This window comes from Oncorhynchus mykiss, chromosome 2, assembly GCF_013265735.2.
Source record: "Oncorhynchus mykiss isolate Arlee chromosome 2, USDA_OmykA_1.1, whole genome shotgun sequence".
NCBI lineage: Eukaryota > Metazoa > Chordata > Actinopteri > Salmoniformes > Salmonidae > Oncorhynchus > Oncorhynchus mykiss.
The window spans coordinates 91,780,195-91,803,388 of record NC_048566.1 but is presented as its reverse complement, the minus strand read 5'-3'; the positions used below and the strand labels follow the sequence as shown (position 1 = coordinate 91,803,388).

The following is a 23,194-nucleotide window of genomic DNA, read 5'->3' as shown; positions in this document are numbered from 1 at the left end:
AATAAGTTCTCAGACTGTCCACAATAGGTTGAGAAAGGCTGGACTGAGGGCTTGTAGGCTTGTTGTAAGACAGGTACTCACCAGACATCACCGGCAAAAACGTCGCCTATGGGCACAAACCCACCGTCGCTGGACCAGACAGGACTGAAAAAAGTGCTCTTCACTGACGAGTCGCGGTTTTGTCTCACCAGGGGTGATGGTCGGATTCGCATTTATCGTCGAAGGAATGAGCGTTGCACCGAGGTCTGTACTCTGGAGCGGGATCGATTTGGAGGTGGAGGGTCCGTTGTGGTCTGGGGCGGTGTGTCACAGCATCATCGGTCTGAGCTTGTTGTCATTGCAGGCAATCAATGCTGTGCATTACAGGGAAGACATCCTCCTCCCTCATGTGGTACCCTTCCTGCAGACTCATCCTGACATGACCCTCCAGCATGACAATGCCACCAGCCATAATACTCGTTCTGTGCATGATTTGCTGCAAGACAGGAATGTCAGTGTTCTGCCATGGCCAGCGAAGAGCCCAGATCTCAATCTCATTGAGCACGTCTGGGACCTGTTGGATCAGAAGGTGAGGGCTAGGGCCATTGCCCTGTCATGACGTTGGCCTGGGGGTAGGTTTATGACAGTCATACAGTGCCTTGCGAAAGTATTCGGCCCCCTTGAACTTTGCGACCTTTTGCCACATTTCAGGCTTCAAACATAAAGATATAAAACTGTTTTTTTTTTGTGAAGAATCAACAACAAGTGGGACACAATCATGAAGTGGAACGACATTTATTGGATATTTCAAACTTATTTAACAAATCAAAAACTGAAAAATTGGGCGTGCAAAATTATTCAGCCCCCTTAAGTTAATACTTTGTAGCGCCACCTTTTGCTGCGATTACAGCTGTAAGTCGCTTGGGGTATGTCTCTATCAGTTTTGCACATCGAGAGACTGACATTTTTTCCCATTCCTCCTTGCAAAACAGCTCGAGCTCAGTGAGGTTGGATGGAGAGCATTTGTGAACAGTTTTCAGTTCTTTCCACAGATTCTCGATTGGATTCAGGTCTGGACTTTGACATGGCCATTCTAACACCTGGATATGTTAATTTTTGAACCATTCCATTGTAGATTTTGCTTTATGTTTTGGATCATTGTCTTGTTGGAAGACAAATCTCCGTCCCAGTCTCAGGTCTTTTGCAGACTCCATCAGGTTTTCTTCCAGAATGGTCCTCTATTTGGCTCCATCCATCTTCCCATCAATTTTAACCATCTTCCCTGTCCCTGCTGAAGAAAAGCAGGCCCAAACCATGATGCTGCCACCACCATGTTTGACAGTGGGGATGGTGTGTTCAGCTGTGTTGCTTTTACGCCAAACATAGCGTTTTGCATTGTTGCCAAAAAGTTCAATTTTGGTTTCATCTGACCAGAGCACCTTCTTCCACATGTTTGGTGTGTCTCCCAGGTGGCTTGTGGCAAACTTTAAACGACACTTTTTATGGATATCTTTAAGAAATGGCTTTCTTCTTGCCACTCTTCCACTCTTCCACACTCTCCGATTGTTGTCCTATGGACAGAGTCTCCCACCTCAGCTGTAGATCTCTGCAGTTCATCCAGAGTGATCATGGGCCTCTTGGCTGCATTTCTGATCAGTCTTCTCCTTGTATGAGCTGAAAGTTTAGAGGGACGGCCAGGTCTTGGTAGATTTGCAGTGGTCTGATACTCCTTCCATTTCAATATTATCGCTTGCACAGTGCTCCTTGGGATGTTTAAAGCTTGGGAAATCTTTTTGTATCCAAATCCGGCTTTAAACTTCTTCACAACAGTATCTCGGACCTGCCTGGTGTGTTCCTTGTTCTTCATGATGCTCTCTGCGCTTTTAACGGACCTCTGAGACTATCACAGTGCAGGTGCATTTATACGGAGACTTGATTACACACAGGTGGATTGTATTTATCATCATTAGTAATTTAGGTCAACATTGGATCATTCAGAGATCCTCACTGAACTTCTGGAGAGAGTTTGCTGCACTGAAAGTAAAGGGGCTGAATAATTTTGCACGCCCAATTTTTCAGTTTTTGATTTGTTAAAAAAGTTTGAAATATCCAATAAATGTCGTTCCACTTCATGATTGTGTCCCACTTGTTGTTGATTCTTCACAAAAAAATACAGTTTTATATCTTTATGTTTGAAGCCTGAAATGTGGCAAAAGGTCGTAAAGTTCAAGGGGGCCGAATACTTTCGCAAGGCACTGTAAGTACCTCTTCCCCCCTTTTTCCTCTCTCTACCCTACTGATGTGAAATTTGAAAACCCCTTGGTTAACATAGAGATTCTGGGAACATCAGAAGGTGGGGGTAAATGAACTATATTCTGGTAATCCGACCAATTGAACATATGTGTTGGTACTTAATGAATATGATGTCAGTTCGGTTGTCATCTGGGACATTCTCATTGATGATAGGATGACATAAACTCTACAGTGGAAAGTCTGCACATTGTAGTTATCGGAGTCACATGGAATTGTTGTTCAATTTAAATGTTTGAATATAAAATTATTGGTGAAGAGATGAAATGTAATTTTAGCATCCAAATGAGAGATTTGGGTTTTCATAAGGTTATGGCTCTGCTCAATCAGATAAAGCAAAGGGCTGCAAGGATAGGAACCAGCGGGTGACCCGGGCGTTACTGTCCTTGTTCCGTGACATCCAAACCAGTGGTGCATGGTCCGTTATGAGGGTGAAGTGCCTTCCCAATAAGTCATATTCAGCGTCTCCAGCGCCCACTTGATCGCTAGACATTCTTTCTCCACAGTCTTTCCACAGTGTTTTTACCTCGGCCCTGACAGCCTCTCTTCTTGCATCTGGTATGCAGTAGGGTCCCAACTTCACCTTTTTCCCAGGTTTGGTGATGATGCTGTGCTGTACCAGTTCGGTGTGTCCTGGTTCCGTCCGACCAACTCCCTCAGCTCCTGCTTCTGTACTTGGCTCAGCTGCTCCCCCAGTGGGACCTCTGCCGGCTTGGTCTCTGTGGTAGCCTTCTTCGGGGAAATAGAGTACATCACATGCATTCCATTTATTTAGCAAATGCACATGGTAAATCTATGTCCTGGCTGTCTGACCCTATAGATAACTTCACCCACCTTCTCAAGGACTTCGTATAGCCCGTTCCATCGGTTCAAAAACGTAGATTCTGAGGTGGAGACCAACACCAACACTTTGTCTCCTGGCCTGAAGTCCCTTCATTGTACCCCTCTGTTGTACACCCACACTTAGGCCTCCAGCATGCGTTCCCGTACCAGAGGCCACAGGGTTGCCATCCGGTCTCTTATGTCTTCCACATGCTCCACCATGGTTCGGTGGGGCGACGGTTGCTGTTCCCAGGCTTCTTTAGCTTCATCCAGCAGTCCTCGGTCGTCTCCTGTACAGGAGTTCGAAGGGAGAGAATTCTGTTGAAGCTTGGGGCACTTCTCGGATCGAGAACATCATGTAGGGTAACAGCTGGTCCCAATTCTTTCTGTCCGCCTCCAGCACCTTCTTTAGCATTTGCTTCAGGGTTCAATTGAATCTATCCACCAATACATCAGTCTGTGGGTGATACATTGAGGTACACAACTGGGTTGTTTTCATTGGTTTGCGTAGATCCTTCATGATTTGTGACATGAACAGGGTGCCCTGGTCGGTCAATATCTCGTCGGGGATGCCTACTCGGGAGAACAGCATGACTAACTCACGTGTGATTCCCTTGGTGGCCATGGTGCGCAGGGGAATGGCTTCCGGGTACCTGGTGGCATAATCCACAATCGCCAGGATGCCCTCTGTTGCTCTTGTGTAGAGGTCCCACCAGGTCCATTGCGATTCTGCTGAAAGGGACTGAAGTAATGGGTAGGGGAATTAAGGGGCTGCGAAAGTGGGGTTTTGGCGCCACCTGCTGGCACTCCGGGCAATTGCAGCAGTAATCTTCCACTGCTCTCTTCACCCCCGGACAGTAAAATCGTGTCTTGATCATGTCTACGGTCTTCTCCACCCCTAGGTGAGCCCCAAGTATGTGCTCCAACTACCGGACAGATGGTACAAAGGGACGGGCCACCAACAACAACTCCATACGTTCGTCATTCTTCTTCACGACCTGATACAGCAACTTCTTATTCATAGAGAAAGGAGGACAACTATCATGCAAATGGGGAGTTTATTAGGGGGGTTTTCCACACTGGGGAAAAGGGGGGAATTCACCAACCATTTCACAGTCCACAATCCATTCTCGTTGTCCATTCCGTTCTCCGGGGGTAATACTAAAACTCAGGTCCAGTTCAGTGCACTGTGGGGTTAATCAGACAGTGCAGGTCACAACGGGTAATCACACAGATATTTCTCTCTCTTCTCGCACTCTCCATAACACACGCTTCCCTCTCCATTCTCTGCCCCTTTGTGCAAGCCACTTCTTCTTTTATCCCCAAGTACTACCTGGCTTAATGACCCACAGGCTTCCCTTGTTGGGGCAGGAAGTCCATATAAGGCTCGGGGGTGGAGCCAGCAGACTGCAAGATATCTCCCTTCAATAACCACTCCCCTCACCTCTCCCTGCCATCTGCCACAATATGTTTGTGTCTTCTGTTCATAGCACAGCCAGGTATTATTTGTTTGATTTACTTAAATGGCAATGTCTGTTTATAGGAGTCCTTCTGCACTTTGACGACCCGGCCCTCCAACTCAGAGAACTCTACTTTATCGACCCACAGTGGCTCTGCAACATCATCTCACAGGTAGACACACACACACACACACACACACACACACACACACACACACACACACACACACACACTACAGGAGGATGGAATGAAGTGAATGGAACGTTATCATCCACATGGAAACCACATGTTTGATGTGTGCGATTCCATTTATTCTGTTCCAGCCATTACAGTGAGCAGGTCCTCCCCAATTAAGGTGCCACCAGTCACCTGTGACACACACACACACACACACACACAATGACCTCATTCAATCACTTCCTCCTCTCTCTCTTTCTCTGTGTAGAAACTGTCTCTGAAAAGCTCTGGGTTCTGGGAGAATCCCAAAGGCGTAGTCCAGCGCTCTATGGTGGAACGGTTCCTATTTGAGAGTAAGTGTTTCCCCAAGTGCCACCTGACCCAATACTTTAAACTGCTGGAGAAGTTCCAGATCGCCCTGCCCTTCGGAGAGGACCAGCTCCTAGTGCCGAGCAGGTAAGAGGCATACCATTTTGTTGATTTTAGTATTGTTTGAGCCAAAATGGCCTACCAATTTCCTGAATTCTGTATCTACTGAATGGAAACTGTTGTCTATATTGTCTCAAAATCTCTTTGCCAAGCCTAAACCATGCTGATTGTCTTGTACTTCCCTCACAGTCTCTCCAAACACCGGCCAGTAATTGAGATGCCCCACTGTGAAAATTCTGAGGTCATTGTTCGTCTCTATGAGATGCCCTACTTCCCCATGGGCTACTGGTCGAGACAGATCAACCGCCTACTTGAGGTCTCCTCCTACATGCTCTGTGGCAGAGGTACTAATGCTGACGTTAAAGGGATAATTACTTAGGTTGTTGTCGTTTCATCCAAAGTTCATTAGCTGGACATTTAGCCATGTCCAGAATCTCCTGGATAGTATTTTTTAGAACATGCAGCAAAGCTCCTGGAAACTGATTCTATCAGTACTGTATACACTGAGTGTACAAAACATTAGGAACACCTTCCTAATATTGAATTGCACCCCCTTTTGCCTCAATTTGTCTGGGCTTGGACTCTACAAGTTGTCGAAAGCGTTCCACAGGGATGCTGGCCCATGTTGACTCCAATGCTTCCCACAGATATGTCAAGTTTGCTGCATGTCCTTTGGGTGGTGGACCATTCTTGATACACACAGGAAACTGTTGGGTGTGAAAAACACTTCCATCTTGTGTCTTGCCCATTCACCCTCTGAAGGGCACACATACACAATCCATGTCTCCTCCCCTACACTGATTGACGTGGATTTAACAGGTGACATTAATAAGGGATCGTGGCTTTCACCTGGATTCACCTGGTCAGTTTATCTCATGGAAATAACTTTTATGTACACTCAGTGTATATGGCTCTAAGTAGCCCCAATGTTGTTGTGTTGGTCCAGAAAGAGAGATGCGTCCCAACCGTATCTACTGGAGGAGAGGCATCTACCTGAGCTGGTCTCCTGAGGCCTACTGTCTGGTTGAGGCTGCCAACGTAGAGGACAACCCTGCCAGCTTCGTCAAGATCACTGTGCCCTGCTCACGCAAAGGTACTGGAACTGCACCACAGCCTAGATAATAAGGTATCCATACTGAAATGTAAATGCTGTCAACACTAGTTTAAGGAAAATAAAAATAATAATTTTGGTTGTGTGCTGAAAAACGATTTAAGAACCCCCGGTTTGATAAACTGCGTATAATATAATATATTGCAATAAAGAGTGAAATAGATCATCAGTTGGAGATGATGATGATGGTTGTCAAATCAAATACACTGCTCAAAACAATAAAGGGAACACTAAAATCACACATCCTAGATCTGAATGAATGAAATATTCTTATTAAATACTTTTTTCTTTACATAGTTGAATGTGCTGACAACAAAATCACACAAAAATTATCAATGGAAATCAAATTTATCAACCCATGGAGGTCTGGATTTGGAGTGACACTCAAAATTAAAGTGGAAAACCACACTACAGGCTGATCCAACTTTGATGTAATGTCCTTAAAACAAGTCAAAATGAGGCTCAGTAGTGTGTGTGGCCTCCACGTGCCTGTATGACCTCCCTACAACGCCTGGGCATGCTCCTGATGAGGTGGTGGATGGTCTCCTGAGGGATCTCCTCCCAGACCTGGACTAAAGCATCCGCCAACTCCTGGACAGTCTGTGGAGCAACGTGGCGTTGGTGGATGGAGCGAGACATGATGTCCCAGATGTGCTCAATTGGATTCAGGTCTGGGGAACGGGCAGGCCAGTCCATAGCATCAATGCCTTCGTCTTGCAGGAACTGCTGACACACTCCAGCCACATGAGGTCTAGCATTGTCTTGCATTAGGAGGAACCCAGGGTCTCACAAGGGGTCTGAGGATCTCATCTCGGTACCTCCTAATGGCAGTCAGGCTACCTCTGGCGAGCACATGGAGGGCTGTGCGGCCCCCCAAAGAAATGCCACCCCACACCATGACTGACCCACCGCCAAACCGGTCATGCTGGAGGATGTTGCAGGCAGCAGAACGTTCTCCACGGCGTCTCCAGACTCTGTCACGTCTGTCACGTGCTCAGTGTGAACCTGCTTTCATCTGTGAAGAGCACAGGGCGCCAGTGGCGAATTTGCCAATCCTGGTGTGCTCTGGCAAATGCCAAACGTCCTGCACGGTGTTGGTCTGTAAGCACAACCCCCACCTGTGGACGTCGGGCCCTCATACCACCCTCATGGAGTCTGTTTCTGACCGTTTGAGCAGACACATGCACATTTGTGGCCTGCTGGAGGTCATTTTGCAGGGCTCTGGTAGTGCTCTTCCTGCTCCTCCTTGCACAAAGGCGGCGGTAGCGGTCCTGCTGCTGGGTTGTTGCCCTCCTACGGCCTCCTCCACGTCTCCTGATGTACTGGCCTGTCTCCTGGTAGCGCCTCCATGCTCTGGACACTACGCTGACAGACACAGCAAACCTTCTTGCCACAGCTCGCATTGATGTGCCATCCTGGATGAGCTGCACTACCTGAGCCACTTGTGTGGGTTGTAGACTCCGTCTCATGCTACCACTAGAGTGAGAGCACCGCCAGCATTCAAAAGTGACCAAAACATCAGCCAGGAAGCATAGGAACTGAGAAGTGGTCTGTGATTACCACCTGCAGAACCACTCCTTTATTGGGGGTGTCTTGCTAATTGCCTATAATTTCCACCTGTTGTCTATTCCATTTGCACAACAGCATGTGAAATTTATTGTCAATCAGTGTTGCTTCCTAAGTGGACAGTTTGATTTCACAGAAGTGTGATTGACTTGGAGTTACATTGTGTTGTTTAAGTGTTCCCTTTATTTTTTTGAGCAGTGTAATATGATTACGATATGATAAGATATGGAACATTTTATCTTACGAAGTTGCATTTATCAAATCAAATTGTGTTTCTCATGCTTCTTAAACAACAAGTGTAGACTAAAAGTGAAATGCTTCCTTATGGCTCCTTTTCCAACAATGCAAAGTTGAAATAGTGACACAGGAAATAAGTACACAGTGAATAACAATAATGAGGTAAAAAATAGCATACCTATATACAGGGAGTACCGGTACTGAGTTGATGTGCAGGGGTATGAGGTAATTTAAGTAGCTATGTACATATAGGTAGGGGGGAAGTGACTAGGCAACTGGATAGATAATATAAAGTAGTGTGTGTGTGTGTGTGTGTGTGTGTGTGTGTGTGTGGTACCAGATGCACTGGTACCACTTGCCATGCGGTTTCAGAGAGAACTTTCTATGGCTTGGGTGGCTGGAGTCTTAGAGTTCTGGGGGGGGCCTTCCGCTGACACTGCCTGGTAAAGAGGTCACTACCCTCTGTAGCGCCTTGCGGTCGGTTGCCTTGCAGTTGCTGTATCAAGCGGTGATGCTGCCAGACAAGATGATATTAATTGAGCAACTGTATAACTTTTTGGGGACTAAGCACACACCTTTGAGGGACCGTCCTGTTGATGGTCAACATGGCGGATGTGTTGTTACCTTCCCTCACCGCCTGGACGAGGTCCGTCAGGAAGTCCAGGATTCAGTTGCAGCTGGAGGTGTTCAGTCCCAGGGTCTGGGAGCTTGGTGAAGAGCTTGGAGGGGACTATGGTGTTGAATGCTGAGCTGTAGTAAAGGAACAGCATTCTTACATAGGTATTCCTTTTGTCCAGGTGGGTGAGGACAGTGTAGGCCGGCTCATAGCCTGTGGCAAAAATGAGGGGACACGAACAACAGGTATAGGCCAATCAAAAAGGTTCTTTATTGTAAACCAAAACTATTAACTTTAAACAAAGAAAAAGGAATTAGGTGTGAAAGTATCATAATGTAAGGTGTATGTAAAGTGCATGGATGCGTGAGTCTGTGTGTGTGAATATGACTGAGTGAAAACTAAGTTAAACTACAAAGGAACAAACAAACAGGATCATACCTGGAGGAGCAGAGAGAAAGAGAGAGAGATAGAGACGAGTGATTAGTGAAGCCGTTTAAATACCCTGAGCCCAGGTGACTCCAATCACTAACAACCCTCCTCTGCCTGCAGGAGGAACCGCCCCTGCACTGCAGAGGAGAGGCCATGACAAGTGCAATAGAGATGGTCATCTATGGATCTGTTAGGGCAGTATGCGAATTGGAGTAGGTCCATGGTGTCTTGGATGATGGTGTTGTCAGCCATGACCAGCCTTTCAAAGCATTTCATGGCTATAGATGTGAGTGCTACGGGGCGATAGCCATTTAGGCAGCTTGCCTTGGCGTTCTTGGGCACAGAGACTATGGTGGTCTGCTTGAGACAAGTTTGTATTATAGATCGGTTCAGGGATAGGTTGAAAATGTCAGTGAAGACACCTGCCACCTAGTCAGCACATGCTCTGAGTACACGTCCTGGTATTCCGCCCCCCAGCCTTGTGAATGTTAACCTGTTTAAAGGTCTTACATCGGCTATGGAGAGTGAGATCACACAGTCGTCTGGAACAGCAGGTGCTCTCATTTATGGTTCAGTGTTGCTTGCATCCGAGCGAGCATAGAAGGCCTTTTAGTTAATCTGGTAGGTTCACGTCACTGGGCAGCTCGCGGCTGGGTTTCCCATTGTAATGAGTGATAGTTTGTAAGCCCTGCCACGTCCTTTGAGCATCAGAGCCGGCGTAGTAGGATTCGATCTTACTGCTGCATTGACGCTTTGCCTATTTGATGGCTTGTCGGAGGTCGTAGCAGGATTTCTTATAAGCATCCGGATTGGCGTCCTTTTCCTTGAAAGCGGCAGCTCTTTAGCTCAATACAGAGGTTGTGTGTTTACTGGGTGACGTGGTGGTGGTGATGATGATGATGGTTGTGTTACTCCTCAGGTCGTGTGTTACTGGGTCAGGTAGTGGACCATGTTGACTCTCTCTTGGAGGAGTGGTTCCCTGGTCTCCTCACCACTGATATCCATGGCAACGGAGAGACCCTGCTGAAGAAATGGGCTCTGTACAGCTTCAAGGATGGACAGGAGTGGAGCAAGATACTGCTGGAGGACCTGTTCACTCACATAGATAAAGGTATGTCTTTTAACGCTTGGATTTGACACAATCGATACCTGTGTTAGTCATGTTTCTGGAATATCATAATTGAAAGAAATCACAACAATTTGGTAACACTACAAGCAATTGTGGATGTTCTTAAATTCATGGGAGAGATACACGAAGAGCTACTTTAATGTAACAATACCTTTTTAAAAGTCTAATGTAGCCGTTTTTATCTCAATATCAAATCACCTTACTGTGATTTTTTTTGAATGGTAAAAAATAAGCAAACATAGCTTCTTAGCAAAGAGCGATTTCTCAAGCAATAATTTTGCTAGGACTGTCTGGGAGTGGTCTGAGTGGCGATGAAAAACAGAAAACTAGCTGTTATTGGCAGAGGTTTGGAACTCTCTTTCTTAATGGTCTATTAACTAATTTACTGTCGGGTGATGTTACCAGGCCAAATCTCCATCCCAACAAAACAGGCTGAAATTTCAGGTGGTCTTTTCAAACAGCCCTTACACATATTTTTTTTATTTAACCTTTATTTACCTAGGCAAGTTAGTTAAAACTTCTTGACGCACCCATCCCGTTAGCGGGATCATATTCATCAACATCCGCTGAATTGCAGCGCGCCAAATTCAATTACTAAAAATATTTAATTTTCATGAAATCACAAGTGCATTATAGCAAAACACAGCTTAGCTTGTTGGTAATCCACCTGGCGTGTCAGATTTAATAAAGCTTTTCGGCGAAAGCATACCAAGCGTTTATGTAAGAACATCTCTCTCAGTAGACAAACTATTACAAACAGCTAGCAGCCAAGTAGATTGGTCACAAAAGTCAGAAAAGCAATAAATTAAATTGCTTACCTTTGATGATCTTCGGATGTTTTCACTCACGAGACTCCCAGTTACACAACAAATGTTCCTTTTGTTCCATAAAGATTATTTTTATACCCAAAATACCTCCGTTTGTTTGTCAGAAATCCACAGGAAAGAGCGGTCACGACAACGCAGACGGAAATTCCAAATAGTCTTCATAGAAACATGTCAAACGTTTTTTTTTATCATTCCTCAGGTAGTTTTTAAAATATATATTCGATAATATATCAACCGAGTGTGTAGGTTTTTCAATAACAGCGGGAGGAACAATGGCGGCTTTACTCTGTAGCACAAAAACTCACTCTGAGAGCCCCTACCTATCCACTTACGCAATGTGATCTTACACCCTCATTTTTTTAAATAAAAGCCTGAAACTATGTCTAAAGACTGTTGACACCTTAGGGAAGCCAGAGAAAAAGGAATCTGTTTGATATCCCTTTAAATGGAGGATAGGCATGCATAGGAACAGAAAGGTTTCAAAATAAGAGGCACTTCCTGATTGGATTTTCCTCTGGGTTTTGCCTGCAATATCAGTTCTGTTATACTCACAGACAATATTTTGACAGTTTTGGAAACTTTAGAGTGTTTTCTATCTTTTCTAGAATTATATGCATATTCTAGTTTCTGGGCCCGAGAAATAGGCAGTTTCAAATGGGTACGTTATTTTAGCCAAAAACGAAAATACTGCCCCTTACACTCATCAAGTTTAAGAACAAATTCTTATTTACAATGATGGCCTACCCCGGGCAAACCTTAACCTGGAAGACGCAGGGCCAATTGTGCGCCGCCCTATGGGACCCCAAATCACGGCCGATTGTGATACAGCCTGGAATCAAATCAGGGTTTGTAGTGATACCTCTAGCACTGAGATGCAGTGCCTTAGTCTGCTGCGCCACTCAGCAGTCCTAAAATGGAATTATTCAAATGTTCTAAATTTCACAGTATTATACCAACATCATGTGGCAATATATATAAAACACAGGAAATCACAGTTTTGATCCCACTGGACCTTTAACTTATGCCTGATCTCTCTCTCTCTTTTCCAATCTCCCTTCCTCCTGTAGACTGTCTTTTGGTAAACCCGGAGGACCCTCGCTGCACAGTGCCAATCTCTCAGATTGCTCCAGACCTGATCCTCAGTGACCAGCCTGCTGGAATCATCCTTGACAGCGAGGAGCTTGAGATAGACCTTACAAAGGAGAATCTGCTGGGTCAGTTACAATAATAATTTTATTTGTATCGTGTTTTTCATTTACAGGCAAATCACAAAGCTCAGAAAGGTCAGTGGGACTGTCGTCTCTTTCAACAGCTGCAGTGTCAATGACACAAATTTGTTCATTTTCTGAATGTAGGGGATGGTGGTTTTGGGTCTGTCTATCGAGGCATCTACAAAAATGAAGAGGTGGCAGTGAAGATTTTCAACAAGCATGCCTCTGATCTCTATATACACCGACTACTCCGACAGGTAATCTAATAATCTGAGTCAGGTGTTTTAGTGTCGGCAGGAAGAGCTGGAGAATAGCTCCAAGACCAGGAAGTTATAGTGATCATTGCTGGTCCCGGAGAGATATAGAGGAAAAAACAGACTTACAGTGCCTTCGGAAAGTATTCAGACCCCTTGACTTTTTACACGTTTTCCATTGCAGCCTTATTCTAAAATGGATTAAATAAAACCTATTCCTCAGAAATCTACACACAAAACCCCATTATGACAAAGCAAAACAGGTGCTATGACCCTTTGCTATGAGACTCGAAATTGACCTCAGGTGCATCCTGTTTCCCTTAATCATCCTTGAGATGTTTCAACAATTTTATTGCAGTTCATCTGTGGTAAATTCAATTGATTGGACATGATTTGGAAAGGCACACACCTGTCTATATAAAGTCCCACAGTTGACAGTGCATGTCAGAGCAAAAACCAAGCCATGAGGTTGAAGGAATTGTCCGTATAGCGCCAAAACAGGATTGTATTTAAGACGTTTTGGAATAAGGCTGTAACGTAACAACGTGGAAAAGGTCAAGGGGTCTGAATACGTTCCGAATGCACTGTATCTAGTCCTGGAGAAGGTATATCAGCTATGAGGTTGGGGTCAATTTGGGAAATAGGAATTTCAGGTTACTTCCTGAATTGACTGATTGGAAATGGATCCGATAAGCAGTTGCTGGCTATCCAGACTCTTTGCTCCGGTTAGAGATGATCCTATCGCTGATGACTTTTTGTACAACACCCCTCATTTTGACGTCACCACAAACCACTTCAATGATGGCAGTCTTAGACTAAGTATGTAACGAACGAGCAGCGGAATAATTTAATGTGATATGTCAGGCCAGGTTGTGTGTGTGTGTGTGTGTGCGTGCGTGTGCGTGACACTGTCTTCAGGCTAGACAAGCAGTATTCTAAGTTGGTCTCTCTTTTCCTTCTGTCTCTTTCCAGGAGTTGGTAGTGTTGGGTCGTCTCCACCACCCCAGCCTGGTGGGGCTGCTGGCAGCCGGGGCGGCCCCTCATCTCCTGGTGATGGAGTTAGCCCCCAGAGGATCCCTGGACTCTTTGTTTGAACACGAGAACAGCAGCCTCAACCGCAAGCTCCAGCACAGGATTGCTCTGCAGGTGGCCGACGGGCTCAGGTAGGTTAATCGCTCAATAGACACATGCATACAGGTGTATGCCCACAAGAACATGCACACGCATCAGACAAAGTGTCAATGATATTCAGTTATTTCCAAGTATGTCTATAGTATACCCAAACAAATTTGAATTGATGATCTATATTGGGAACTCTCAATTTAGACACATTGTACATCAGTGTTTCCTCACTTTACCTCCCTTCCATATTGCCAGGTATCTCCACTCGTCCATGATCATCTACCGAGACCTGAAGCCTCACAACGTGCTGCTGTTCAACCTGAAAACTGACTCCGAGACCATCGCTAAGATCACAGACTACGGCATCGCTCAGTGCTGCTGCAGCATGGGGGTCAGGAGCTCTGAGGGCACCCCAGGTAGGAATTAACCCTGCAGTGTACATTTAGGGAAAATCTCAGCATGTTTCAAATTCCTTTCCTTCATCCCTTTCTATCTGTCTCTGTCCCCCTCTAGCCCCATGACTCCTCCTCTATTTTACTCTCTGTCTCTGTCCCCCTCTAGCCCCATGACTCCTCCTCTATTTTACTCTCTGTCTCTGTCCTCCTCCTCTAGCCCCATGACTCCTCCTCTATTTTACTCTCTGTCTCTGTCCCCCTCTAGCCCCATGACTCCTCCTCTATTTTACTCTCTGTCTCTGTCCCCCTCTAGCCCCATGACTCCTCCTCTATTTTACTCTCTGTCTCTGTCCCCCTCTAGCCCCATGACTCCTCCTCTATTTTACTCTCTGTCTCTGTCCCCCTCTAGCCCCATGACTCCTCCTCTATTTTACTCTCTGTCTCTGTCCCCCTCTAGCCCCATGACTCCTCCTCTATTTTACTCTCTGTCTCTGTCCCCCTCTAGCCCCATGACTCCTCCTCTATTTTACTCTCTGTCTCTGTCCCCCTCTAGCCCCATGACTCCTCCTCTATTTTACTCTCTGTCTCTGTCCCCCTCTAGCCCCATGACTCCTCCTCTATTTTACTCTCTGTCTCTGTCCTCCTCCTCTAGCCCCATGACTCCTCCTCTATTTTACTCTCTGTCTCTGTCCCCCTCTAGCCCCATGACTCCTCCTCTATTTTACTCTCTGTCTCTGTCCCCCTCTAGCCCCATGACTCCTCCTCTATTTTACTCTCTGTCTCTGTCCCCCTCTAGCCCCATGACTCCTCCTCTATTTTACTCTCTGTCTCTGTCCTCCTCTAGCCCCATGACTCCTCCTCTATTTTACTCTCTGTCTCTGTCCCCCTCTAGCCCCATGACTCCTCCTCTATTTTACTCTCTGTCTCTGTCCTCCTCTAGCCCCATGACTCCTCCTCTATTTTACTCTCTGTCTCTGTCCCCCTCTAGCCCCATGAATCCTCCTCTATTTTACTCTCTGTCTCTGTCCTCCTCTAGCCCCATGACTCCTCCTCTATTTTACTCTCTGTCTCTGTCCCCCTCTAGCCCCATGACTCCTCCTCTATTTTACTCTCTGTCTCTGTCCCCCTCTAGCCCCATGACTCCTCCTCTATTTTACTCTCTGTCTCTGTCCCCCTCTAGCCCCATGACTCCTCCTATATTTTACTCTCTGTCTCTGTCCTCCTCTAGCCCCATGACTCCTCCTCTATTTTACTCTCTGTCTCTGTCCTCCTCTAGCCCCATGACTCCTCCTCTATTTTACTCTCTGTCTCTGTCCTCCTCCTCTAGCCCCATGACTCCTCCTCTATTTTACTCTCTGTCTCTGTCCCCCTCTAGCCCCATGACTCCTCTATTTTACTCTCTGTCTCTGTCCCCCTCTAACCCCATGACTCCTCCTCTATTTTACTCTCTGTCTCTGTCCTCCTCTAGCCCCCTGACTTCTCCTCTATTTTACTCTCTGTCTCTGTCCTCCTCTAGCCCCGTGACTCCTCCTCTATTTTACTCTCTGTCTCTGTCCTCCTCTAGCCCCCTGACTCCTCCTCTATTTTACTCTCTGTCTCTGTCCTCTAGCCCCCTGACTCCTCCTCTATTTTATTCTCTGTCTCTGTCCTCCTCCTCTAGCCCCATGACTCCTCCTCTATTTTATTCTCTGTCTCTGTCCTCCTCTAGCCCCATGACTCCTCCTCTATTTTACTCTCTGTCTCTGTCCTCCTCTAGCCCCATGACTCCTCCTCTATTTTACTCTTTGTCTCTGTCCTCTAGCCCCATGACTCCTCCTCTATTTTACTCTCTGTCTCTGTCCTCTAGCCCCATGACTCCTCCTCTATTTTACTCTCTGTCTCTGTCCTCCTCTAGCCCCCTGACTCCTCCTCTATTTTACTCTCTGTCTCTGTCCTCTTCTTCTAGCCCCATGACTCCTCCTCTATTTTACTCTCCGTCTCTGTCCTCCTCTAGCCCCATGACTCCTCCTCTATTTTACTCTCCGTCTCTGTCCTTCTCTAGCCCCATGACTCCTCCTCTATTTTACTCTCTGTCTCTGTCCTCCTCTAGCCCCATGACTCCTCCTCTATTTTACTCTCCGTCTCTGTCCTTCTCTAGCCCCATGACTCCTCCTCTATTTTACTCTCTGTCTCTGTCCTCCTCTAGCCCCCTGACTCCTCCTCTATTTTACTCTCTGTCCTCCTCTAGCCCCATGACTCCTCCTCTATTTTACTCTCTGTCTCTGTTCCTTCTTTCTCCCTCCCTCTCCCCTCACCATTTTTCTCTCCACCCACCCAGGTTTCCGGGCGCCAGAGGTTGCCCGGGGCAATGTGATCTACAACCAGCAGGCAGACGTGTTCTCATTCGGCCTGCTGCTATACGACCTGCTGACCTGTGGTGAGCGCATCTCAGATGGCATGAAGTTCCCCAGCGAGTTTGACGAGATCGCTGTGCAGGGCAAGCTGCCAGACCCAGTGAGGCACCACGGCTGCTCCCCCTGGCCAGGCTTCCAAGGCCTAATGAAGGACTGTATGAGGGAGAATCCCCAGGACAGACCCACCTCCACACAGGTAACTGTTCTACTGTTACTGCTACTTGTCTCTGCCTGGCTGTGTGTGAAATGTAGATGTTTCACTGACTGTCTGTAGGTTTTGAACTGACTATGTAAAGGTGTGACTAAACTGACTACTTGCATTTGTGTAGGTGTTTGATGAACTCTGACAATATTTGCCTGTGTACTGTAGGTGTTTGAGAGGCTGAACTCTGGGGAGATGCTGTGTCTGATGAAGGAGCTGGTGGTCAGCAGAGCTTCCAATGCTGAGTGTTTCACGGTGGGCTACAGCAGCGCCAGCAACGGCCCCAGTTCTAACCCAAGGGCCTGGGTGGGAGGGGGCAGCAGCACACGGAGACTGGGCTGTGTCGCGTCTATCGACCTGGAGACTGAGAAAGTCACAACACAGGTATTCATAATAGAGGATCTCTCAACGCAGGCACTCACATTGTAGAGATTTGCAAAGTACTTGTTTACAATACAATACCAGCTCTAACAGTAAATGTATTACTGCAGCTAGATAATTAGAGCTCAGCTATTCAAACAATAACATATGTCCTCACAATACAGGTATCTTTGACATACAGTACCAGTCAAAAGTTTGGACACCTACTCATTCAAGGGTTTTTCAAATGTTTTTACAATTTTCTACGTTGTAGAATAATAGTGAAGACATCAAAATGATGAAATACCATATAGAATCATGTAGTAACCAAAAAAGTGTTCAACTGATCAAAATCTATTTTATATTTAAGATTCTTCAAAGTAGCCACCCTTTGCCTTGATGACAGCTTTGCACACTCTTTTGGTTACTACATGACTCCACTTGTGTTACTACAGAATTGTGATGTCTTCACTATTATTCTACAATGTAGAAAATAGTAAAAATGTAAGAAAAAACCTTGAATGAGTAGGTGTGTCCAAACCTTTGGTACTGTAAGTCCTCACAATACACAAACACAGACTAATCTGTGTTTAAAATTCCCGTATTCCTCAATGCTAATGTCTGTCTTCTCCCTGCAGGTGATTGACACGAGTCCTGTCTTATGCCTGGTGACTGTCCAAGTCCCAGACGAAGCCTGTGATTGGCTGGTGGCTGGTACACAATCAGGGGCACTGGTCATGATCAGCACTCAGAACCTGTCCAACTGGCACAACCTGCAGAGTGTCACCGACGCTGTGACATCACTGTTCTTCCACACACAACCTCAGCGCAGGTAAGAGAGTGTCAGACTAGATGCTAAGCTATGGCTATATCAAGGTTCTGCACTAACATCATTTGGTCACACCAAATTTGTTTATAAAAAAATATATATATATAATTGATAATGACCTGACCTGACCTGTGTCCCATAATGTGCCTGCATTCCATACAGAACCAGGCTAATGATGGCTAGCCATCTTTTACATTAGCATGCCCTTGTGTTCTTACATTGATTTGGATATATTTACTGTAACAGCAAAGGAAAGAGACTGTTCAAATAAAGTACAAAATGTATTTATTGCAGATTTTAAAATGCTATGTGTAATTTTCTGAGAAATCCTCTAGAGGGCAGAATTTTTTACAATTATGCCAAGGCAAAAAACAAAAAAGTTAGTGGGGAGATGGACTGATTTCCTTGCATTTCTTCAGGTTTTCGCTCTCAAGATCACACTTTATTTTTTATAGAAAAACAACTAAATTGGATGTTCTAAGTCCATAACAATGCTTAAACCCCATCGGGGGTGACCATTTTTAAGGTCTGGGGAAAATCTGAGAAATTTAAATTAAAAAAAATCTGTAGTTACCCTTTAATTCGGGTCTGCACCATGTCAGCCAGTTGTGGAGGTGTTTCTACAGATGGCTGTATTGGTCCACTAAAACAGCAATAGTAAAGGCCCAGTGCAATGCTTTTGTGAAATATTTATTTATTTTGAGATTGTTCAGGGGTGCTACAGCACTCTCAGCACCCCTACTTCCCGCGCTGTGCACATGTGATGGAGTTTTGAAAACAAATGGCCACTGGATTGATGCAAATAATCATGATTCTGCCAGGTAAGCTACTTTGTAGCCTTTCCATCCACCCGAAAACAGTTAGGCTAACATTAGCATCGCTAACAGCTACACAAAGTGGTAGACTTATAGACCCTATGCACACCGCACAGAGCAGGGCTTGGCATTCAGGTAAGTTTGCCAGTGACAAACAATTAACATTTTCAAGGACTTACATTTATATTTAATTGTTGTAATAGCCTATAGCAAAACAGCTCCCCACAAATCTATGCAAAAAAAGAATGCAAAAAAGTATGCATTACCACTAAGAATAATGCATATTTTAATAGGCCTGCTTACCCAATGGCATTGACATTCACATCATTTTTACTTTCTAAAATATGTCCGAATAATGTGGGCATTGCTCCCGACACAAACGCGCTAATGAAGTCTGTCCATAGCTAGTCAGTCTCGCCATTTGAGATGTTGAAGAGTTATTGAGGGGTTACTGTATCCTGTTTTAAAATGAGAAGGCAACCTTTTGTAATGGAACACTTTGTATGGAAAACCAAGTTGAAGCCATTATTCAATGTTGTCTTGCTCATGATAACCTCAACAAGCGCAACAGGCTAGCGCAACATTCTTCAATTGAAATGGCTTTAAACAACGAAAGAGCCTACATCTCTCATAAAAACTGATCATTAATGAAATTACATAATTATTATATTGGAGCAGTGGAATTTATAAATTGGCATCCATGACTTCGATGACTTTTCAAGGATCAACGAAGTAATGTCAGATTTTCAAGGTAGACTATTCCATGTTGACTGAATTGTGCATCGCAATATTCAGCCAAGACTTTAAACTTTTTAAATACCTCGTTTCAGTGGAGGCTGCTGAGGGGAGGACGGCTCATAGTAATGGCTGAAATGGAGTTGGTGGAACGGTATCAACCACATTGAAACCACGTGTTTGATACCATTCCAATGACTCCATTCCAGACGTTATTTTGAGACGGCCTCCGCTGCCCGATTTGCCCATTCTTGACTTGGCATTTACTGGTAGATGCCATAACTTGGAACATCCTTTCTACCTCTGTGGGTCTTCACTCCACGCAACAACCAGTTGTTTGAGAGCTGTACGCTCTCTGCCCGACAGATTATCTATAGGCTATACTGTATGTGGACAGTGCACGTGTGATAAATAATCTCCATGACGAACAAACTGCTTCAGGAATCATTCTGGTTTTTTTTTATCAATTATGTGGCCTACACTAAAGATAGCATTATTACTATGCTTTTTTCACTGGCCCAAGAGGGCGACTGACGGGATAATCGACTGACACACACAGACAGGGGCATTCCCGTGCAGTTGTTGCCTCTTCTGAAAGTTGTTTTCATTTTGGTCAATTGCACATTACTGTTGAATAAATTATAATAAAATATAAATAATAATACATTTTTAAAAAAGCATGACCAGGTAAAACATTTTCCCCGGCAACCTTGCGACCAATAAATGTGTGTTGGACTGCCAAGTCAAAAGGTCGCAAGTGAGTCTGTTTTGGTCACGGTATCGAACCCTATGCTATGCTATGGCTATGACTACTGCTATGCTATGGCTATGACTACTGCTATGCTATGCTCGTTCCAAATAGCTGTACATGGAAAAGTACATCTGGTAAAGGTAGAATATACGATATTTAATGTGTATTTACAGTGACATTATGTTACCAAGTAAAGTACTGACACTGATTTTTTTGGATTTAATTTCAGTCAAAGAAAGAATTACTTGTTAGTTGGGACAGCAAATGGAATTCTGACGGTTTATGAGGACTCTGCGCTCCAGGTGGAGAATGGCCAGCCAGTCAAGACGTTGCACATCGGGAACGTCAACACCCCAGTGATGTGTCTGGGCCAATCAGGTCACTCCCTGGACAGGACCACGGTGTGGGCCGGCTGTGGGACCAGAATCCTTTCCTTTACCGCCGACTATGGCGTCTGTAAGACCATTGACACTAAACCCAACAGCCTCTTCCAGTGAGTGTCACCTTCAGAGATGTAACCCGATATTTTGGCGGCCTGCAGGGCTGTTGATTTGTTTTCTAAGTGTGAAGTGAGTTGCTCTGTGTGTGTGTTCTCCCCAGGCAGCATCATGCGGTGAGCTGTGAGCCGTGTGTGTCTCGTATGGTAGTGGAGAAGCATGTGTACCTCAGCAAGGCTGGAGGGCAGAGCGTGGAGGTGTGGAATAAGAAGAGTGAGCGGATGATTGACAGCATTGACTGTGCCAAACTACTCAGGTCAGCTCCACTCTGACACCACACACACGTTTCCACTGCTGTGGGAAAAAAAGAAAGTGGTTCCTAAATTGTTTCACCCCTCCGCCTACCCCTCACATGCCCCACAGTTTGGGAACCACTGCCTGAACCCACTCTGTGTTCTTGGCCCATAGACACGACTCCAGCCGGCAACCCAGAAAGGCTAATTCAGAGTTTGAATTTGGAGCGGATACTCCAACCTGGGCGAACATCAAGTCCCTCTTGGTGCAGCAAACCACCACTACCCTGTGGATCGGCACCCGGGGAGGCCACCTCCTCCTGGTAGAGCTGGCCAACCTCCAGCTGCTGCAGGTCATCAGCCCACACTGCCAGTCCATACGCAGCATGGCCTCTGTTTTTATAGGTAACGACTGTCTATCTGTATGGCTGTTTATGTTTCTCATTGGGGGGCCTCGAGCAGATATATATAAATAGATAGATTTTTTTTAAATGATTACTAGTATAATTATTTATTTAATATGCCAAGCTCATGAGGCCCCTTGGTGATGTGAGGCCTGAGGCAATTGCCTTTTCTGCCTAATGGTAAGTCTGCCACTTCAAATACACAGCCCAAAACAAGTATTTTAATGGTTATTTGTAAAGCTAATAGTCAACGCAGTTGTATTTAAGAGGATTTTCAAATACCTGGGTAAAGTGCATGGGAGTATATTTCTAAATACATTAAAATGTTCAACTACTCTTTGTTTCAAATAAAAAATATCTAAATACGTACTTCGAATGTGAAAGTAATTGAGATATTTGAAATAGTATTTGAACCCAGGTCTGCTTCCTGTTTGCACAGTGGTGAAAGTTTCACGAACTCGTGTATTATTTTCATATCATAGAAACACTAAACCGTAAGAATGTGGTCCTGGTTTTGGGAAGAAGACTGTCCCAAGATAAGAATCAATATGGTAAGAAACAATGACAAAGACCTAACAACTACACAGAATTTCCCAAGAAAACCTAAATGAGATATTGAGAGTACAATCTGTGTGTGGGTCTGTGTTTTGTTTGTGTGTGTGTGTGTGCTCCCAGACGAGGAGTCTGTACTGATGGTGTGGAACAGTTCTCTGCCTCTGGAGGTCAAGGACCTCAACAAACACTGTGAGATGAGAGAGGAGATCACAGCCAAGATGAGAGAGCAGCAAAACGACTGAGTCACTGACTGAGCCCACAGCTTGGTACGTACCTGTACTACACCACACGCTCCATTAATGCTACCTATACACATCAATAGTAAAAACCATAACACCTGTACTACACTGCCCATGTATATTACCCATACCAATAATCAAGTCAATAGTAAAACCATGGCAAAAAGACCATTTCAGTTGTTACCAATTACTGCTATATTTACTTTTCATTGTTCACAGAATACACATGGAAAAGGGATTTCTCTGAAGATTGAAGTAGTGTGTCTTCTGCACACATATAGTACCAGTACACACATACAGTACCAGTACACACACATATAGTACCAGTACACACATACAGTACCAGTACACACACATACAGTACCAGTACACACATACAGTACCAGTACACACATACAGTACCAGTACAGGGGGAGACGTTACCTCACTGAAATCACAGAGATAAAACTATCTCAATAACTGACATTGTCTGACAGCCATACTTCTCAGGGCACTTTGGACCGTGTCAAAGACCATGAAGAGACCACACGAGTGCACTTGATTTAGGTTACATTGTTTAAGTGCACTTTAATATTTTACTTCTTTCTCCAAACCCAAAAGCCGTCTGGATATCTGCATGCTTTATTTAAGTGCACACTTTCATAATCACCCCAAACTATTGCAAGCACTGACCAGGGGTTGACTGTATACTACAATACCTAAATGTAAGTAAAATGCCTTTGAATAAAGAATATTTTAATCTCAGACCGTTTATTATTTTCAATTGAAACGCTCCTGCCAAATGTTATTACAAATTGTATGTCTGAAAAAACTCTAAAAGGGATGCTTCATTTGTGTTGTTTTCATTATAAATGTGTGTTGTTTACCTGTTATCACCATTATAAAATGAAACTGAAGACAACTGGAAAAAAAGCCAAAGGAAATAAATTCTCACTTCTCAAGGGCCATATTTGATGATGTATTCAATACATGCGTTTGTTTACCAAATGACCCCATTCCTTGTCTTTTGTCAAGATGCGAGATGTTAAGTCATGTCATGACTGTTGTACTTGTAATGTATGATGTAGCATCTCAGTAAATTCTGTTTGACTTTTAAACAATGTTTT

The 23,194-nt window shown here is 44.9% G+C and overlaps 1 protein-coding gene across 3 annotated transcripts in view; it reads left to right on the top strand.

The window, feature by feature from the left end:
• The window catches only part of lrrk2 (leucine-rich repeat kinase 2), a 56,980-nt gene extending 33,792 nt beyond the window's left edge, over positions 1-23,188 (top strand). For 2 of the 3 annotated variants that reach the window (XM_036958992.1, XM_036958987.1), the window contains exons 33-50: positions 4,655-4,743; positions 5,018-5,205; positions 5,368-5,522; positions 6,125-6,271; positions 10,057-10,248; positions 12,161-12,307; positions 12,449-12,561; positions 13,531-13,721; positions 13,936-14,096; positions 16,393-16,664; positions 16,839-17,054; positions 17,669-17,862; positions 20,390-20,653; positions 20,761-20,913; positions 21,066-21,295; positions 21,777-21,845; positions 21,970-22,115; positions 22,308-23,188. In XM_036958992.1, coding sequence (XP_036814887.1) covers positions 4,655-4,743; positions 5,018-5,205; positions 5,368-5,522; positions 6,125-6,271; positions 10,057-10,248; positions 12,161-12,307; positions 12,449-12,561; positions 13,531-13,721; positions 13,936-14,096; positions 16,393-16,664; positions 16,839-17,054; positions 17,669-17,862; positions 20,390-20,653; positions 20,761-20,913; positions 21,066-21,295; positions 21,777-21,845; positions 21,970-22,091 — 2,903 coding nt within the window. In that variant the 3' untranslated portion in view covers positions 22,092-22,115; positions 22,308-23,188. Of the gene's footprint in view, positions 1-4,654; positions 4,744-5,017; positions 5,206-5,367; positions 5,523-6,124; positions 6,272-10,056; positions 10,249-12,160; positions 12,308-12,448; positions 12,562-13,530; positions 13,722-13,935; positions 14,097-16,392; positions 16,665-16,838; positions 17,055-17,668; positions 17,863-20,389; positions 20,654-20,760; positions 20,914-21,065; positions 21,296-21,776; positions 21,846-21,969; positions 22,116-22,307 lie in introns of those variants that run through there. The other variant, XR_005038802.1, reaches the window with a different exon arrangement.
• The last annotated feature ends 6 nt before the right edge of the window (positions 23,189-23,194 follow it).